This window comes from Actinia tenebrosa, unplaced genomic scaffold (assembly GCF_029948245.1).
Source record: "Actinia tenebrosa isolate PJP-AT-01 unplaced genomic scaffold, QUT_ActTen_1.0 PGA_scaffold3__52_contigs__length_22856419, whole genome shotgun sequence".
Classification (NCBI taxonomy): Eukaryota; Metazoa; Cnidaria; class Anthozoa; order Actiniaria; family Actiniidae; genus Actinia; species Actinia tenebrosa.
In genome coordinates, this window is record NW_028292580.1 from 6,788,330 (window position 1) to 6,809,195 (window position 20,866).

The 20,866-nt window shown below is 35.3% G+C and overlaps 1 protein-coding gene across 1 annotated transcript; it reads right to left on the bottom strand.

The window, feature by feature from the left end:
* Window positions 1–1,866: 1,866 nt before the first annotated feature.
* Window positions 1,867–18,779, bottom strand: LOC116300686 (uncharacterized). Its single transcript, XM_031709597.2, has 3 exons — window positions 18,316–18,779; window positions 3,293–3,421; window positions 1,867–2,402 (listed from the first exon to the last, which is right to left on the bottom strand). Exons 1-3 carry the CDS (start codon window positions 18,563–18,565, stop codon window positions 2,065–2,067), a joined length of 717 nt encoding a protein of 238 aa, XP_031565457.1. The 5' UTR covers window positions 18,566–18,779; the 3' UTR covers window positions 1,867–2,064.
* Between the last annotated feature and the right edge of the window lie 2,087 nt (window positions 18,780–20,866).

Genomic DNA, 20,866 nt, shown 5'->3' on the forward strand with positions numbered 1-20,866 from the left:
CTCTCTTTATCTTCCGTCTTTTCTTCCTCAATATTCCTCCATACATTTCTTTGTAGTTTATGATCAAAATATCGGTAGTAAAGGGAGAAAGGAATACCCAAACACCCCAAAATATGACTTATAGTCACAAGTAATGTGAAATAAGCACATTAGCCACCCTTTGGGCTTCATAGGAATGAAATAAATTAAGGATTTATATACAAAGAAATGTATGTAGCGATGTTCGATGTTGAGTGTATGACGTCACAGACTCCAAAAAAAAATAATCCTAAAAATATCATACCTTCGTCCTGAATATCGAGAAAACATTTCATACAGTGATTATTGGACCTTTAAAGAGTATTTTTAGGAAGTTTCAGCTGAATCCAAGTTTGAGCGAATTTCGTCAGAGTAGCACTTTAAATAAATCTTCTATCTCCATCATCTTAAATTTTTTTTAAAAAAAACAGGTTTCCGCAAATTAAAGTATATTTCAGAATTGTATCTAGCGCTAAAATGGTTTTGTTATTGTTGTAACGTGTCTGTTTCCCATTAGGTTGCGCACGTAACGTCACGGTGTATCCAATCCAGTCCTTTTATCATCCATGGCCGTGAAAGATAGAATTGCAAATAAACGATGCCGTTTATAATAATCGATAGTTGACATCTTAGATACCACGCGGTATTTCAGCATGCAATAATATATACTTTTGACATTTAACACCACGATTTAAATATGTAGGTTCTTCACATATAAAAGTGCTTATTCAGCGTATTTTTTATCATTGATGATATTATACTTTAGTATTGTCACCACGATTTAAATATGTAGGTTCTTCACATGTAAAAGTGCTTATTCAGCGTATTTTTTATCATTGTAATATTATTTATTTATTTATTTATTACATGATTCGCCCAAGGGCAGGCGATAATACAATAGGACCCTAGGTCCCCTATATGATATTAACACCCAAACCCAACCCCGATGAAGAAAAGAAAAAAAAAAAAAAATTTAGTCCCATCCCAACATACACATTAAAAGAAATTTAGATATAGGAAAAGGAAAATGTAACGACAATTAATAACTACAGATACTCAAACGATTAATTCTACGACTTTTAAGACAAATCATACGTTAGTATTGTCACCACGATTTAAATATGTGGTTATTCATGTTAAAAGTGCTTATTCAGCGTATTTTTTTAATGGTAAGAAAATATATACGATCCATGCATCCACCAACCAGACAGGCGGCCAGCCATAATATTCGGCATCCATTATTTTTAATCAATAAAGAATCTTCTTGTATCCTTTCCTTATGAACCACCAAGATACCGTACTAGTTATCAATGGTTAAAATCGTCAAGGGCAATAGACCCCCTTGCACTAATTCCCTATCTGGTGGTCAAAACAATGAATTTTTCTTCTCTTGATTTGAAACATTTCTCATGCAATTTTTTTCACTGTTTTGTCGCCCAGGGTTGACGTCACACGCATACTATATACTATATACGATACTCAAACTGCATGATTTGATTAATTTAATAGTTTTTGCCGTATAAAGTCAGGGTGTAATAATTTGTAATTTATGTCTAGAAAATTCGTATATATTTATGTATTTAGTAAAACGGAAATTTTTGATTTATCTATACACCCCTGAAGGTTTAATTCAATAAAGATGATAATGATGACTGTAGTTTTGTGCAGAACTCAAACTTCAGTTTGACGCAAGTGGCAACTGAAAGATTGAAAGAACTCTTCGTTTTTGGAAGAAACAACAGAAGACTGGAAACAAGATTGAGTCTTAACTTTAGAATATCAGGTTCACTCCATCAACAGAGCTTATTAGTTATTATTTAATATTATTGATTATTTAATAAATTCATTGTACATGTTTATTAAATATGTTGTATACAAGCATCGAATTTTATATTATTTTTGTATAATATTTCTATATTTGTTCTCTTTATCATCTTTCGCGAGGAAAGAATAGTAACAATAGAATAAAATAAACATCCGAAGTTAAATAATACATAGACATCTGAATGCATGCAAATAGTCAATTATGATAATTGAATCCTAGTGTCAATTTGTACTTTCCTCTCCCCCCTCAGTATTGGTACTCGTCACAGACTCTCTTGCGTCTTGCCTCCATTTCATTCGTCGATTTTGAAACCAAACTTTAACTTGGTTGTCTGAGAGTCCTAACATAGAAGCTAGCTGGTGTCTGTCTGCTTTGGTCAAGTATTTTTGAACCTCGAACCTTTTTTCGAGTCCTTTTCGTTGGAGACTAGAAAATACCGCTCGAGTCCAGGGCCTGCGCGGTCTGCGAGCTGTTTTATTTGAGTTTGAGGGGCTCTGGTAATACTGTTGTGAAGCTGTTGGTTGCGAAAGGGAGTATTGGAGGTACACCTCTTGATTTGCTGGGAATTATAAGGGAAAGATATCATGATGATGATTCTTAAGGGACTGGTCAAATAAATGTTATTAAGGTACGTCATTTAAGAGCTGACATTAATTATCAGTCAAATGTCTCCCGGCCTATTGGACTCTATCACCATGTGTTACATATCTATCAACTTATTTAGTACTTCCCATGTGCACTTGAATGGATTGTTACATAACTGATAACTTAGTATCTATGTACGATGTGCCTTTGAATGGGTGGTTACCGTACCTGGTATTTTAGTGTTCCCATGTACGATATGCATTTGAATGCTTATAGGTACATACCTGATAACTTAGTAGTGGCCATGTACTGTATGCACTTGAATAGGTTGTACTGCACATGTACTGTATGCACTTGAATAGGTTGTACTACGCATGTACGATATGCACTTGAATGGGTTTTACTACCCATGTGAGATATGCACTTGAATGGGTTTTACTACACATGTTCTATATGCACTTGAATAGGTTGTACTACACATGTACTATATGCACTTGAATAGGTTGTACTACACATGTACTATATGCACTTGAATAGGTTGTACTACGCATGTACGATATGCACTTGAATGGGTTTTGCTACCCATGTGAGATATGCACTTGAATGGGTTTTACTACACATTTACTATATGCACTTGAATAGGTTGTACTACACATGTACCATATGCACTTGAATAGGCTGTACTACACATGTACTATATGCACTTGAATAGGTTGCACTACACATGTACTATATGCACTTGAATAGGTTGTACTACACATGTACTATATACACTTGAATAGGTTGTACTACGCATTTGCGATATGCACTTGAATGGGTTTTACTACCCATGTGAGATATGCACTTGAATGGGTGGATACATACCTGATATCTTAGTACTGGGCATGTAGGATGCACTCGAATTGTTGTAGCATGTATTACACGAGTGTCCTCCTGTGTAGCACGTGTACGGAGGGCTCCAGTATCCTCCTGGTATTACTTGATAGAAAGATTCTGTTGACCAAGATAGATATAATAGAGTTGGACTGAGTTAGATTTCAGTTTCCATAGGCCAACCAATGGATTCTATATACACAAAGAGAAGTGAAATAAACTTTGTCTGCACTTAGTGTTGAGACTGATAAAATGTATTCAACGAAACCACTTCCTTGTCGGAGTGACCTATCGCCTATCGCCTTTGGCGATGACGACGTTTTAATTTTCAGTTTAGACTGTCTCTCAACTCGTTTAACCCCATGCAATGGATTGGCTGCATGTTAATTGTCATAGGTATCTTTATTTCTTTTATGTTTTTATTATCATTAGCAATTATAGATGAAGCTGGCTGGAGCCATGCTTGAACCAGTGGAGAGAAGAGAAAATTAGTCGCTAGAAACACGTTATATTATCCCCATCAATGTCATAGTCCTTTGCCTGCAAGCCTGTCGGCCATTTACAGCTCATGATAACATGGCTATTCGTCAGGCTACATTAAAATTACTTTATATTAAAGGCTACAGTGATTGGTCTCTTATCAATTAGACAACAGAAAGTCGCGCGCCCATGCCGTTATAGACGCACGAGAGAAAATATAAAGAACTCTTAACAAGCTAGAGTGCACTCGGCTACGCCTCACGACACTCTTAACGCATGTTAATCGTCTTTATATTTTCTCTCGTGCGTCTATAACGCAATGGGCGAGCGACTTTCTGTTGTCTAATTGATTTATAATATAGCTACATTCAAGAAAAGATGAACCGTGCAGCCCATGGGGAAATAGTTCATAGGTTTTCAACCAATCAGAGCGCTCGTTATATCACTCATCTCGCTCGTGCGCGCGCTATTGACGCCACTATCGGATTTGAAAATTAAGAGAAAAAAGGAGAGCGTCCGTTGAGATCAGCGTGCGCGAGCGTGCAGCCCATGGGGAAATAGTTCATTGGTTTTTGGCGAATCAGAGCGCGCGAAATAATCTAGTTTTATTATAATTTAGTTTGGCTGATCCAAAAGCGCTCTAGACATTTCGATTTTAAACCTGAGTTGTAAACATTTTGCTTCATAAATAACCTAAGTTGCACAAATTCTGATATCTCATAATAAATGTTTTTAGGATGTTGCACTCGCATATTATCAACAATAAGATAGAGAATTGAAGAAATCGTGTCACTAATGGCAGTTACCCAACAATGTGGCTTCTTTTTTAACTGACTCTCTTTCATTTATTCGACATCAGTTTCTATTAAGTTAACTGCTAACTGGGGGTGACCATCCACGATTCTTATGCCATGTTATTAAGGTCTCTAGGCAGCTCTTTGGCAGGCACGGGAAGTAAGTAACAGAAAGAAGATGTAAAATTATGTAAAATGTTAAGTGCGTGTACCTGTTTCCGCGAATCAAAAACAACGATGTAGCACTTAAAACCAAACTAAAACAAAGGTTTACTGATCGAACAACAGAACTCGTTTGGTCCCTGTGCAACAACAATGCTAGCGCTAAGCTAAACAAAGGTTTTTCTTCTATATACAATTTTTTTCATCGAAAAGAAAATTATAAGAAATTGAGGTACTCGGCCTACTTAAGATAATCACGACTGAGAATACAGACAGTTGCAGGATCGAAAAGATTTGAGAATGATTTGAATCTTTTTCTATGAGATTTAACCCACAGACAACTAAAGCTGTTCAGAAATAGAATAAATGACACCTTTAAAAAAAGTGGTTGCTCTTTTCTTTTTTCAATAACAGTTTCCTAAAATAATATTCAATTTTCGACAACTCTGTCAAACATTTGAGGTGATTACACTTTAATGGTTTTCGAACACTTTGTTGGCTTTTAGAACATCAGCAACGACAATGAAAACTCGAGAAGTTTGACGTTGGTATACCCCGAGTTCGTTTTATTACACCTATTAAATCTTCAAAGTACAACAGCCACATGGTGTCCTGTTTACCTTGGTCAAACACTTCTTGACAAATAGATGATTATCGTCAATGAAAGTGACGAGTTTTTGACAAGCACTGAATAGGATTCCTTTACCTTGGCTTTGAACTCACATTAATAGTTTGTCGTGTCTATTGACAGGCATGGGGACCTGATTCACAGCCTTTATAAAGTTTCAACTGGGTTTCAATTTGATTTCAAGGCGCTTAGCATCTGTGGGGCCGGTTGCTATAGAGTGAAGAATTTAGCGAGCAAAATGTTGGTCCAGGTTTTTGTTTGATGATAGATTTGGCATCACTATTTGTTTAATTTAGATGTTGAAAATAAAGTGTGGAGAAGAATTAATCTATTGCTGAAGTGCTTATCAATCAAATCGCAGGAACTGATAAATTAAGAAAATCAAAGAAATAAATAAAAGGAAAGGAAGGATAGAAGGGAATTAAAAAAACGTTAAAAATGATTCCATAACTGGTTTTCACTATTTTTCCTTTAAATAAAGTCAATCCTCAAAGCGGATTTACGCCCCTTTTTAAAACGGTTACTGTGTATTAAAAATTGACTGTGAAAATTGGTCATTGGTTCTAATCAGTATTAATGGAAGTTTTATGCGTGCCTTTATATATATATAAAATACTATATATTATATAACATACTCTTTTTTTTTTTTTTTTTTTTTGACTAGAATAATATATATAGTCAAAAAAAGAGTATCGCACGTAATATCATTTGTCATAAATGTCTGAAGGGATGCAAATATTTATTTCATTTATTTTTAACGACTTAAAGATATATAAGTGAGTATGCATGGATCGCGTAGTTACGAATTATTCTCGAAAACGTACAGAAATCAGATGGTGCCTAGCTAATAGCCTACCGTGGGAGCTGCGTTTTTAGGCTGGAATACACCTACTGCGTGCGCAGGATTTGATGACTTTGTTCTATATAGTTATAGCCGTCACATGCCCGGCTTAACTAACCGGCTATAGAGGCTTTGCACCATCACGTGATGGCGGCTAAGGAAACTGAATTCTTTCTTGTGTAAACCAGATTACACCAGATTCAATAAGACTGATGCGAGATGACGTTTTACCCCCGTCTCTAGACCATAATCCTTTTCACACTGCTTTTGTTCTTTAATTATGACTATTGTTCCTGTATTCTTTAAGGAGTCAAAAAAATTTTAATATGAAAGAATTTTAAAAATTATTATGGTATAGAGTCGGGGGTAAAACGTCATCTCGCTTCAGGCTTATTGTTGCTGCAAAGCGGCTACGGACCTTATTGGTGGTGTGACAATATTTTCCCAATTCAGCGTGACAAACCTCCAGAGGATTCATTTTCTTTTGCTTTTACTCTTCGAAAAAATCATGAGTATCCCAAAGGATATCCCGACGAGTCTCAAAACAACAGCTGTTCATTCACGTTTGCTTTGGTAAAACATTTTCACACCACGAATGAGGTTCAGTATAGGAGGTGTGTAATGGACGCACTTTATAATTCGGTAAACAGCGAAATCCTACTTACTTTAAACCATCAAAATGAACTAAAGAAAGACTCAGAAAGGATTAATAAAACAATACTGATTGGAGCAAAGAACAGTGAGATTAAGCTGATGTAAGCTCGCCAAACTTTCTCAAAGTTATGAGACGGGACCGCTATTTTAAGTGGTTGTTTGTGGGGTCAGTCATTATAGCAACGAATTCTCAGTAACAAACTAGAACCTTTAACATAGAGTCTACCAAACCAAATTCAACAAAAATTCAAAAATGATCCCAACATTTTTATCGTTAAACTACTACTTTGAAAAGGTTTTAATTTTTCCGCAATAAAAGCATTCTTATTCTTGGACAAATCTTTTTTGTTAGTTCTCTAAAAATAATTCTTTTTATAAAAATTTAAGATACCGTTTCTCAAAAAATATAACGGTATTTATCAAACTCTCTCGCTACTTTATGTTGTATTGTTCCACTTTATGCCTCCAACTGTACAAACATCTTATTTGAAAACCGAAAAATCAAAAGTAAACAGCACTCAGACTTGCAAAGCCCCGAGACTTTGAAAGTCGCTAAGTCCTAATAGTATCATGTCTAGTGTTGTTCAATGTACATAACACAAGGACTTGAGTTTCATAATTGCTTTTTAAATTACAGTTTTCTCAGGTGGTCAGTGTTATTTGTTCAGATGCCCGGCGCCGTTGACCATTACTGGACTGGGTGCTGATGTTCGTTCAACCTAAAATGGTATCCGTACAGCGAGGTCGAAACACTACAATAACTTTAGAAGACCCTCTTGCAGATTTGTAATTCAAATCCACTGAAGAGACTGAACAAAGACTGACAATTTTACATATTGTAGTCGTTTCAGTGAAAAGAAAAAAATAGCTGTCAAAATCAATTCTCAAGGGGGTTTTCATGGGTGGATTTAGGGTTGGGCCAAAGAGTCCGGGACCCCATTTTTATTTTGGTTAGTCATAGAAGCTCCTCTAGATCTAATGCCAAATTTTTCTGCACACTCCCCACCCTTTCTCGGATTCATAGAAGTTTCTCTAATATAACGCAGCCAAAGTTTCCTGGCATCCTTCCTCCGATTCCTGGGTCCGCACCCGGTGCTATTGGCGGACCTGGTTGCGCTTAAGGGAGGGGAACATGCCCTTCTTTCAAAGCCCTAGATCCACTACCATACTTGGTTTCGTACATTGTAGATTTTGTACATTTTTGGGAATTACCACCACCGTCACCACTATATTGGGACCTTAAGATGCAGCCGTGGGCGACAACGTCGGCGAAATATATTAAGGCGCTTCAACATTCTATTTTATTATTATTTCATGTTTGTCTACTCTTACTCAATAAGCTCCCCAGTTTTAGAGTAATATGACGTCTTTTGGAATCGCTTTACTTAAAACGAAAATCAGCAAAGATGAGCTTTTGTCCTAGCCGTTCTATTTAGTATATAAAACTAGGACATTTCACGTCTTACTTTCAGCATAAGACAGCAATGATGCAAAGTGTTTCGTACATTCCAACGAGTGTCTATTATATAGCGCAATTACTGCTATTGTATGCTTGCCGTCGTCGTCGTCGTCGTCGTTGCCAACCAGTAGCTTAAGGTCCCTATTACCACATTGGTCCTGCGCGCGTTGTTAACACTGAATCGTAGTCGATTTCCGATTTTTTGCAATCTAAAGTTTCAATCTACGTACATGACCACGACTACCAAATGATAGTGCCAATCTTTCAAGTTAAAAACTCGTTCGCGTACTCGTCGGTCTATGTTGCTACTACAAGAAAAGAAAACTCCCAATTAGTTCTTTCAAAAGCACATCTCTCAGCTACTCTTCTAAGTAGGCTCTCTTCAGACTTGAATAGAATAAAACTAAAACTGGCTAAGTTTGTCCAAGCACTCCCTTCTGCTTACATAGCTGAATTAGATGTTGACAGTACACTGTTGGTCAGCTAGCAACATTTTGCCATTAGATTGACCCAAACAGTTCTCTGTTCAAAAGGCTCTAATTGTTCGTTCATTATATCTTAGGTATCTATTGAACTATTAATTTGTATCTCTACAGAAAGTGTCAAACTGAATGAATCAGGCTGCATTGACGACCTTTAAGGCTATCATTAATTTAACATTCAGGGGATTCAATGTAATGTTTATCTTTGTGAAATCCAGGTGGAGGGCAACTATACGCCAAAATAAGTCTATTAATTACTGCTTTTTTCAAGAACGTCGCTTCAAATGATTGATTTGCTGCTGTTAGCTCATCAATATTGAAAGAAAGCTGCTTCCTTTGCTGTTTTTCAAAGAGTTTTGTATCTTAGGATTAATTGTGTCGCTTATCAGTTAGAACTGAAGTTTTCCTTCAGTTAAGTGGCTTTTCATTTTGCCGTCCTCTCGCCTGGCTAGCCGGCTTTTAAACTCAAACTTCTCACTTTTTTAGTGATTTTAAAATCTTGAATGTTTTTGTCGAATCTTGCTTCGAATGAATTCAAATTAACAGACCTGACTTCAATGTAAAAATTGCAGTTTGAATGCTATTATAATCACCTACGATGAAGTAAGGTTTGCTTTTTTAAAGTCGTTACATTCAACTTTTAATATCCCATTTTCTCGGTCTCCTTATTTCTTTGGTTAATCAGTTCAGTTGTTTGAATTATTTATATTACTTCATAACAATTTTATGCTGGCTCATAAAAGAATTAACTCATCTCCTCCTATCTATATTGTTTAGCAACACGGATTTCTCTCAAAAAAGCTGATAAATTCCTTAAAACTTTTGCGATGAAAAGATGAAAAGTTTAGGGTTTTCCCCAGTTACAAAATCTGAACGTGTTCCTTTGGAAGTCGTGTTCATGTTCATGAACCAATCATATCAATGCCTGGTCACGTGGCATAATGACATGAAAAATATTCGCTGATATTTTTTTGTTGTTGTCTCAAGTCGTCTTTTTCTGAAGTACATGTATGTTCATTAACTTTATCACTACTAAAACTTGTCTTTTTCTATAATTTCTTTTTTTATGTTCTTGTGCATGAAGACAAGGGAAATTATTTAGAATTATTTTAAATTATTTTAAAAAGAATCTCGTGAAGAAAGTCTGAACCGATAAACTTTATCATATAATTAGCTATCCCACTTTTGCGCACATTGTAAAGTTTAGTTCCTAAAACTCATCATGAATAATGGAAGTCAACGATATTCCCGCGGTGCCAAAAAATCAGTTTTAGTTCGACTTTTCTCATGCACTATAGTACTAGTGCAGGAAAGTCTTACACAGTACTAGAGGGCGAAAAGATAATCAAACTGAGTTATCGTTAGTAATAGTGAAACGGAAAGTTATTTACTATTTATGATAAATATTTTGCAAATTACAACACAATCGGCGCAAAAAGAAAAATACGTTCTTCTTCAGTTTTCAAATACAGACCATAAAAAAACTACAGACCATGTTATTTTTGCAAGTTTTTACGTAGTCGTTGCATGTTACTTATAAGTACCGTGCATGCTTACTAACAAGAGCTTGCTTGCTTGCTTTTAGAGCTGCTTTTCTTGTTTTCAATATATATAAATAAATAAATATATATATATACTATATATATTACCCAAGGCTTTTCAAAGCTTTTCGTATAGTTTTTTTTTTAAATCTATGCCTTTTGTTTTATATATTTATCTCAAAAACCAGAAAAGAAGCGGCAAAAGTACGTCCGTTAAAACGCTCAAGCAAAACGTAAATGGAAAACAGTTACTGCTGCACAGGGCGGGAGAATGCATTGAAAAGCACATGTATCTCAATTGCAAGAGTCACTCTTTCCGGCTAAATTATTATTATCAAACGGCTGCTTATCACTTGCAGATAAAGTTAAAAAGATTATAAATTGATGGTTTTATTCCGAGATTATTCTCAGTCCTTCATAACGGAGAACAACCCTAAAAAAACAAAAACGATTAATCAAGTTTAAGAAAAGACTGAGAATCGTTCGAAAAGACTTAAATATCATTGCTATAATTTGTATTAAACTTAAACTTTTTCACGTATGTAGTAATGATATAGAATTCGGACTATTCTCGAGACTGTTCAGCTTATTAATATTGTGACATCGGTGTTTGCCAGTTTATTGATTGTAAAATGATTGTTTCAACTTGTGAGATAATTGAATTCAGTCGGTGGTAAGCTTAAGTTATTTGACTTTAAGTAAATCGGCCTCACATTAGCTTTTTTTAGCGGAATATATATCACAAAAGTACATCTGTACACAAGACTTCTTGTCTTGAGTTCAATCTTTCCCTTCAATAATCATCTCCGATACTGTTTGATCTTTTTTCCAGCAGTGACTACTATTGTTCAATAAAGTGTCGAGTAGAGAGATAGCGAGTTTCGGCTGCTATTTCGACATTTGATAACTGAAATAATCCAAGTAATCATAAATAGTAACATACGGCAAATCTCGATTCTAGACTATGATAACTTGAATTAATATTACCGACAGTAATGCAAAACACGTCCAAATCGAATTGAGGACTTGTTTTAACGACAACTTCATGATATCTGGAAGTAGAAAAAACAACACGAACTGATCGTATTTTCACTCTAAGTCTCTTAACAACATGTAATAAACAGAACTCCTCTCCGGCGATACACGGCGATAAACTTGCTTTGATACTATCTTTTAAAGGCCAATTTTTAGCCATAATATAAATCAATGAAGTGTTTTAATTAGAAAATGATTTGATCTTACACACACACACGTGTTTTTAAGGCTTCGACTAATGATTCTATACTGAGTAGCCACCGAGTAATTTACTGTTTTCAATTTAAATAGAGTTCAATTTACTGATTATCGATGTTAGAAAGCGTGTTTTTCAAGATATGAAACAGCTAAAAAAATCCTCCAGCTTTGGTATCATTTGCTTCTATACGAGAACAGTCGTTTTGGATGAGCGAGAAAAGTTCATATGAAAGCGTTCAAGATTCGTGTTCTGTGTGAACCTACAAACCTTGTCTGAGAGAGACCTTGAAAACTTTCCGTTTTGAACTTAAGTTTTTTTCTATCCTTAGTGTCTGGCTTAATTTGCCGCTTTTCTCATATTTTTCATAATAAAAAACCCTATTAGGGCCTGTGCCCTGTAGGGGTAGTTATGGTACCGATTAAGAACACGTAAATGGTACGATATGCTGTTACACTGAAATGGCTTCCTCATTATTTTAATCTAACTAAAAATGCATAGTTATGACTACAGTGTTAGGGTATACAATTTTTTCCCATTTTTAACTTCGTCATTCAAAATCTGTTCTATGGTGTTTCTAGTTATGTATGCCATGTAATAGTTATTTAATGAATGGAATTAACTCGGATCTCCAGAGCCCAGTTGTACGAAGCCTGGATAGCGCTATCCAACGGATAAATCTTATACAGTGGATAAAATTATTGGATAACAGCATCGACTTATCTACTGGATAAGGATTTATCCACCGGATAGCGCTATCCAGGCTTCGTACAACCGGGCCCAGAGGTTGTAAGTTCGATAAAAGCAATGTAACGCACATCCCCGCGCCCCAAAAACAGAACATAAATAAAGGCCTTAGAATACTCTCATAGCTAAAGCGATCAAGCGAAGTCTTCGCAAAAACTGATCAGGGTTTTTCCAACAAGAAACTACAATGAATCTAATCAATAATAAGGGGCTCTCGTTTAGTTTTGGCAAAATTATAAATATTGCGATTTATTTCTTTTTCTATCTACGAATCCCAACAATGGATTGAAATTTAATATATGTTTTATGGGGGGAAAATGAATGCGAATAACAATTAATAATATAATGAATACTAATTAGATATATGATTTTTTATAACGACGGATAAATAGCTATGTTATAATACTGAGCAAGAAAGTAAAAGAGTATTTGTCTATGTAGCTAAATAATTTATTTTTAAAATTTTATGAATAGCAACGCTTAGAATTTCAAGATTTATCTTGACCTATCTGAGTTTTTGAATTCAACTTTCTAAGTGTTAACTTAAATAGCATTCTGACTAAGCAAGTTGTGTTCTTTTTGTTTAAGTATCGCGAAGAGTAAGCAAATTTTGGTCGATTCACAACATTAATGACATTATTAGTCGAACACACACAGTCCTTCTTTCTATTGACATCACATTCGCGTTTGTAGATTCACCTGAGGAACAGTTGGACTTCGGTAGGATTGAAAACTGTAAAATGAATAAAGAGCTCTTGGGTTTTCATTGTCATTTGTGTTTTATTGAATAAACATTTGAAAAAATATATTAATCAGCTAATATAATGGAAGCCATGAAAAGAAACTAAGGAATTGATAGGTAATGCAACAAAAAAATCGGAAAAATAAGCAAAAGTATGGAAATATAAAAAATGTAATTTGAAGGGAAAAAAGAAATCAAGAAAAGAACGAAAAATAAGAAGAAAGGAAGAAAAAGAGAAGGAAAAAAATTATAAGGAGAAACCTTTACACCTATTCAGTAGGACATGGTCTAAGATAACGTATTTTTCTTAGCAGATGCTTCTTAGGATGATTCACTATACCCAGTGTGAACTGATGGTGTTGGAGAAAGTGTTAAAACATTGTTTGGAATTTATTCAGCATTCAGTGTTTGGAACGATCGTTTTGTCTGCTTGAGAAGAGAAGAGAATGCTTTCTTGGGTCAACTGAACAAACTGAGGTGTAAATACCATGAAGTGTGAACTGAGAAAAATCGATTGAAATTTTAACGAAATATTGCTCACAAAAAAAAAAAAAAAAAGAAAAAAAAAAGCTAAATGAGTTTGAAGGAATTTTCCCCCTCGATTCCACAAATAAAAGTTACTTTGTAGCCACATCAAAAGGAAAGATTGAAACACTTGTTTCTTTAGAAAAACGTACGCTTAAGGAGTTCGAAATCATACCATCCTCTTTCCAAATGTGTAGTTTTAGTTCACGATCGTTTGCATCTTTTTCTTGTCAATCTACATTAGTTACACCTTATCGCGGACAACGAAACCGTTTATAGATAGCTCAAAATACTTCATCGTGAATAAATGAAAACATGGAAACAAGACACTTGTCATCTTGTCCTTCTGGACCATTATATCCATCAGTTACGTTGACGTCGGGGCTTAAAAAAACTTCAACCAAATCATAACTTTTCCTAAAGATAAAATCCAAGAAAGATGAAACAAACGATTTTCTAGTAAGAGATTGACTAAACTAATTTACTGTAAGAAAGAGAAAATTTTCTAACGGTATCGTCTTTATATATATATATATTTCGTCGTATTTTGTTTCTGAGAATAAAACAACAATTTGAGCGCTTAAGCGCGTATTTCAACTGCCATTCCTTTAGTTTTCGAAGTGAATTATTAGCTTTTATTTCATCTAAACATGGATATGAAAGAGCGGGAAATTTTCTCTCAATTTCAACAGGGTTTGACTTTCAAATCTTCTGAATTCCAAAACGCTAAGAATTCACAGTTAACGGTTGTAATACTATCCATTTCTTTAGACTATTGAACCGGAAGGAATCTTTAGAGTAAGATATTTTAAATTCATCACTGTCGGAAAAATTATGGCTATTGTATGTCCGAAACGCATTTTATATGTTTTCAAAGAATTTGAACAAAAAGTCCAAATATTACAAGCATCTACACCAAGAAAATGCCACATGTAAAAGTTGTTGTTCTTTTGAGGTGATTGAAGAGGCTTTTAGTCTCGCTAAACCTTGAAGAAACACCACTAAACTAAACAAAGACATTCGTAAAGCAAAAACAACTTCTTTGACGTGCAGAACAAGACAAAAACAACATTGCTTAATCCCTTGGTGGACACAGCTCTGTATAACACATCTAACACCATTTACTCCCATTGTCTCTCTCGTCAAAGAACAAAAAAAAAGAGAAAAAATTACACAGAAACGGTATTAGATTTAACAGCAGAATGAATGCTTCTTTAACACTACAATGGAAAGCTTTTTAGAGCTGATTTAGGTGCAATTTTTTTTTGCGTATTTAAATATAATGGTGTCTGTATAAACTGCGAGGAGACAGCCAACGAATAGTTTAATGTTTGGGGCGGGGTTTTCTGACCTCAAAGTTGACTGTAGAAACTTGACACTGTTAGTTGTGGTGTAATGCGAAAAAAAATAAAAAAATAAAAAAGGCGAATTGTTAGAGCGGGGTTAAAGGTATTGCTGCATTCCTGAGAACCCCGGGTAACTGTACGCCGTAGAACTGTGAAATATTCGATCCTAAGTGTGAAATCCATGTCGTTTATGTTACGTCCTTTAATATCAAAACCATGACAAATTTTGTATTTTGAATAAAGGAAAAAAATTGGTTCGCAATGTGTTTTTTTACCATCACAGAAAACCTAATTTCTTTGCTTCAATATGAATTATTTACTTCTTTATCTCGTGCAAAGGACTCTGCAGCCCGAAAAGCGACGACAACTGTACAAAGTTTTTGTGCTAAATAATTAAAGACGGAAGAATAATAAAAGAAGAGGAGAATATTCATTTCTAAGTTAGACTAGTGCAATATATGATTACGTACTATGAAATGCATCGAAGTATGCGAATTATAATATTTCAAAACTTGCCAGTAGCGAAGTCGTTGTGTCCGGCCATTTGAGAAGTGAAAATCAAGCAAAAAAAAAAAACATGTGAAGAGTGATTTTAACCTAGAATTCGTGTCGAAACACCCTAAAAATAACTGGATACTAAAGTGAATGTACTAAAGAAGAGAGAAGAGGCCAGAGGAAGAAGGAAGGAAATGAAGAAGTAGAAGAAGAAAAATGATGATAATAAAAAGAAGAGCCGGCGAAGAAGAAGAAGAAAAAAAGAAGAAGACTAAAGAACAGTGAAAAAGAAGAAGAACAAGAATTGATCTTGAACTACAAGAAGACAAGAAGAAAATAGTTTGAGATATTTTGCAAGAGAAAAACTAATTAATTAAGAGAATCGTTATGCATACATTTGTGCTTTTTTGAGCGACAAATTCGTAGGAAAAGGACAAGAGAATTTTTTTGACGTGAAATATGGAAAATCTTTTATTCCTTTCAAAAAATACATATCATTCAAAGAAAGAGTGTCAAGTTCCCAGTGATGAGAGAAATCTTTCATTCAAGGCAATGAAATTTTAACTGTATTTTATACAGAAAAACCTGGAAAAGTTGACAGCCAAAAACTAGAAAAAGAATTTGGTAATGAAGTCAAAAGACAGAAAATAATAGCCATCATTAATAAACACTAGAAGATTACACTTTAGCACAGGTGAAAATGAACTTTGCTAAAAGGATGTCCATGTTTCCTTTGATTTACTTAATGTTATACATCGAAGATACATATACAACAACATGTTGCATCTGAGATAGTCAAATTATAGTCATTCCTATCAACCATCCTTCCAAAAATTGATATTTTAAGTAAAATATATTGATTTTAGGGAGAAATGAAGCAGGGTTGTGAGTAATCTTCGGCTGTTTGGGTCCCTTTAGTCGAAGGAATTAAAACAAGGAAGAAAGGAGACCTTAATGAGATTCAATGAATGGGATCAACCCAAAGAAAGGATTGAAATCTGATCCCTATCCAAAGTGTGCCCAACTGCTCGAAGGAAAACAACTTGGACAAAGAATTCAAATGACCGATGGCGTAAAAGTCTTCTAAGTTCTTGTCTCTACACAGCTTTGTTAAGTTAACATTTCTATTTTAAAGAGAGAGCGTTATTGTTTCTTCTTTTACCCCTTTCTTTTATGATAAATGCAGGCCTGCCAAATGATTAGGTGATCGAATTGAAAGCAGTGCGTCGCTTTGTCCTTAATGTATGGTTTATATTAGAGTAGAAAAGGTTAGCTCACGCTTGTAAGGTCGGAAGAAAAGAGACCCAAAGAAGCCGGATAATTGTGGTGTTGTAATGGTGCCTTTGCACACATTATTAATTAGTAGCATGGTTGTCTGTAGCAAGTGGGCAATTCTCATGGTTGTATCTCAAAATCGCTATTGTACCGAATAGTTTGATTGAATTGACATTTACTATTCAATTGAACGGCTGTGCAATACGTTTGCTCATTAGGACACAACCATTGATCTTTGCTGTTTGGCGAGACCAACAAACGAACTAGAACTGTATCCTCTCTTAAAAAATAACACCATGAAATAAATCGAGGATGGCATCAAAAGTGAAAGCTAAAATGTCGAGCAAACTACCTCTAATGATTTTCTTGCGATTAGGTACGGACTTTGACCGCCCGTCTTGCGTTTTTCGTTTTTAAAATCTAGCGGGCAATCTCGAAAGATTTTCTGTTCCAAATCCTAAAATCAACCTAGTTTTGGCCGCGGCAAAGTTAAAAGTTCTTTCAAAGAGTAAAACGATACCAATTTCAGGTTTGACGAGAATTAAAAGTGTGTTCAGTTTTGCGGGCAGATTTGTTTGCCCTACGGATGGTCTTGTTTGTATTTTTAATGGACAACTGTAATTTCATCCGTGATGTCGAAGAAAACCTTTCATGTATCATAAAACAAAGCCGTTGAAGCAACATTGATAGTACAGCCTTAATCCCCTATATACACCAACAAACGACTTCTAATCCGAAAGTTCAACGCCACTCGTCCCGCGATATCGATCCATCCAGCCTTAGATCAACACCGGCAAAACACGTTGATTTTTAAGTTTGTAACCAGGTGAAGAAGACAATGAGTCTCGAGCAAAAAACTCACACTTGTATGTTAGAACAAGAACACACACGAATACACAGATCGCCTCTTAGAGTTTGCTTTCAGTTCTTTCATCTCGACACTTGTAGTTTTCTAGCAAAGTGGGAATTTCCGCCGTAAGCTTAATATTACAATATGACTGTACACTGTATTGTCTGTTGTACTCGGAAAGCCAACCTCTAGTGCGGCGCAATGCCCTGAATGATTCCTCTCACGTTTTCTTTGCTGACAGCATCCCGAAACGCGCTCCTTGGCGCTGACATCGCGTAAGATCTTAAAAGATAGATAAAATGCCTAAACAAGGAGGTCGAGTATTTAGACTCGAAAATAAAACGTAGCAAAAAAAGCGCTAGGATTTAGGTGAATGTATCGGGAAAGAGTCTCGTAGATAATAAGAAAGGATGTCTTGACACGAAGGATAGGCCGCTCAGTATGTACTGCAAGCATGTGGATTTCTATATACACCGTATACTTAATTATATTAAACAACATCAAAAGAAACAATATCTTTTTAAGGTGTACGATTCCGGCATTAATGATATCAATACCGCAAGAAAGGTACGTGAATGGGAATGCCTTCACGCGTAGACTTTCAAGAACTGATTAAAAAGAGCAGTATTTTTATTATTACGACTACATCGAGGTAGAAAAATTAAGAAGTTAAATTTTCAGAGGTTTTGATTAAAATTAATTAATAAAGTATAAGTATAGTTACTGCTAAGTTCTTTTTACAGTTTAATATTAAAGGCTTACCATATCTATTCGGGGACATATCTGTGCTGTTTCTTGAGAGTAACGAATCCACGCCAAAGTTGAGGGGGAGAACACACGGTGTTCGAATAGAAGAAGAGGTTACAGAACTAGACGCGCCATCGCTACTGCTACTAATAGTATTAGTAGGGATTGTACTTGTACTCGTTGGTGCTTTGCTCTCTGTGGACGCTAAAATATCATCGATACGAAATGACCTAGGTCTGGGACGTTCTTCTGGGCTATCGCTCATGTTCAGTAGCGTAGATGAAGAGTACGATATGTGGGGTTCAGTGTTATGATAGTCAAGAGGTCTCCAGATCTTAACTGATCTTGCCTTTTTGCTGGAGTTTGCTTGCTGCAAGCTACTCAACCTACGCTACATTAGCATTCTATTGTTGACAGTCTTAGCGCTGTCCATTAGGCCTGATTTGTTGATTTTTATCGTTTAACTCTAACTCACACCTTTTATCACTAATAATTGCCATACAATAGGACTCTTGATTCAAGCCCAGGCCACAAACTGTTCTGGTTTTAATTTGAATACAAATATAAACTGACAGAGTATTGTTTTGTTCCGTTCTCCTAATTCCTTCAAGGATTGTGAACTAAGAAAATACTTTATAATTTAGTTAATATATTTTTCTCGAAAAAAAGCTGCTGTGATACGACTCTGAGAGGATTTTTATCCAATTCGTTTTCGTCTCGACAAACTTGCTAAAAATTCTCGTTTGTTGCTGTGACGAACCGATGTCTAAAGAACGCCCTGGTGACCTCACCCGGCATCAGGGCAGGAGAATCTCAACCCAGCATCTCAATCGCATACTACACGTGTACAGACACCTTATCAATCGTCCCCGTAGCTCTCTCATTAATATAGTATAAGTTTACAAATATAGATCGCTCCATCTAACAAGAGTCAATTAGAGATATCTAGTGTATTTATTGTATTTAGTATACATATTTAATGCACCTCTTAATATATCCTTAGATCAGACCGCGGGGAGAAATATACGCCCAGATTAAACACCAAAGCGGTCGATAATAGCAAAGAGGCGGGACAGAACTAGCGTCCAATGGCTTGACCCAAAAACGTATTAATTTTACATTTGCCTTTCATAAGCGGAAATTTCGAGTCAAATAAATGTTATTCTTAGAATGCTGTTGTCTTTTCACAGTAAACGGTCGTGACAGTAGCATTGAGCATGACAAAGGTTGCTGACAAGCAACACATCAGTCAAAACTACTTGGTAAACACATTAGGACGAATAAAGGATTTCCTTCTAGTGTAGACTTCTCTTGATGAAATAGGCAAATATATTCCATCTAGGAATCCGGACTTGAAAAACATGTGCCTTTGAGGTGCTACAAATAAAAGCTGCTTATAACATAACACCTAGGCATTAAATATCTTGATCTAAACACATCTTTCAACTACAAATTGATCAGACAAAGAGGTTTTAAAAGACTTTCACAGACTTGTGTCAGGATTGGTATTTCAACAATCTGGACTGTGGACAGCGACGTGTGCGTGTTCTGTCAAAGTCATATTAAAAGAAGAGTTTTGACGGATGGACAGTAAGCCATACATTGTTGAATAGAAACGGTTGTTAATGCATTGGATACTTCATTGTGTCGCTCTAGACACTACCTAATTCAAACATTAATCACTTTGGGTTCTGAAGTGAAGGACAATCAAGTCTTTCCTAATCGTTTTAAACTCTTTCTTTGTGATTCATCAAACCCACTAAAAAAGCTTATTAAACGTAATTCAAGTGGTCGTAGACATCTGATAACTCACGTAAACAAGTTCATATAGTCATGAAAAGTTTTCATTAATTATGCAAAGTCTTAACATATTAATAAATCAATCTATTTGTTAGTGAAGATTCCAAATATGACTGGAAAAACCTTCAATTTACAAGATTTTCGATTTAGTATTGTAAAAATCGAGCATGTTGACATTCCTCCTCGACTTTAAGCTATTTCTAAGGCAATCTAAATAAACTGTCTTTAAATTTGGTCGACTTATGACTTGAGCTCCACTTTATTGCCAAACATGCATGTGTTTCAAGATTGTTACCGAGTGTACAAAACGACCTATTCTTTCTGTATTCAACTTTGGTTTTACTTAAAACAAATATATACAATGTCAATACAAATATTGCCTTGAATTGTACGAAAACTAATAATTCATAAAAGTGGAATACTGCGATGAAACTTCAGAACCAGAACATAGCCTAATTTACTCTTATGATTCGTGTAGCATTGCAGGGCAGTAGTAACTTTCCCGCCATAACTCATGTTATGTTCGGGTAGAAAATTGATCTTTAGATTGAAATCAGTGAATCATGTTTACCATAATGATCAATAAATTACTTCGAACCAGGATGTTATAAATAAGCTTTAGGAATTTTAATAGTCCTTTCGTGACTGCTCTTGATCTTTATTTTATCTCTGTTTTAAATTAGGCGTGATAAAACACTTGGCAAGTACAAACTTGTGAAGTACCGATAGTCATTTAGCATGAGGTGACTTTAACATATGTGCTGAT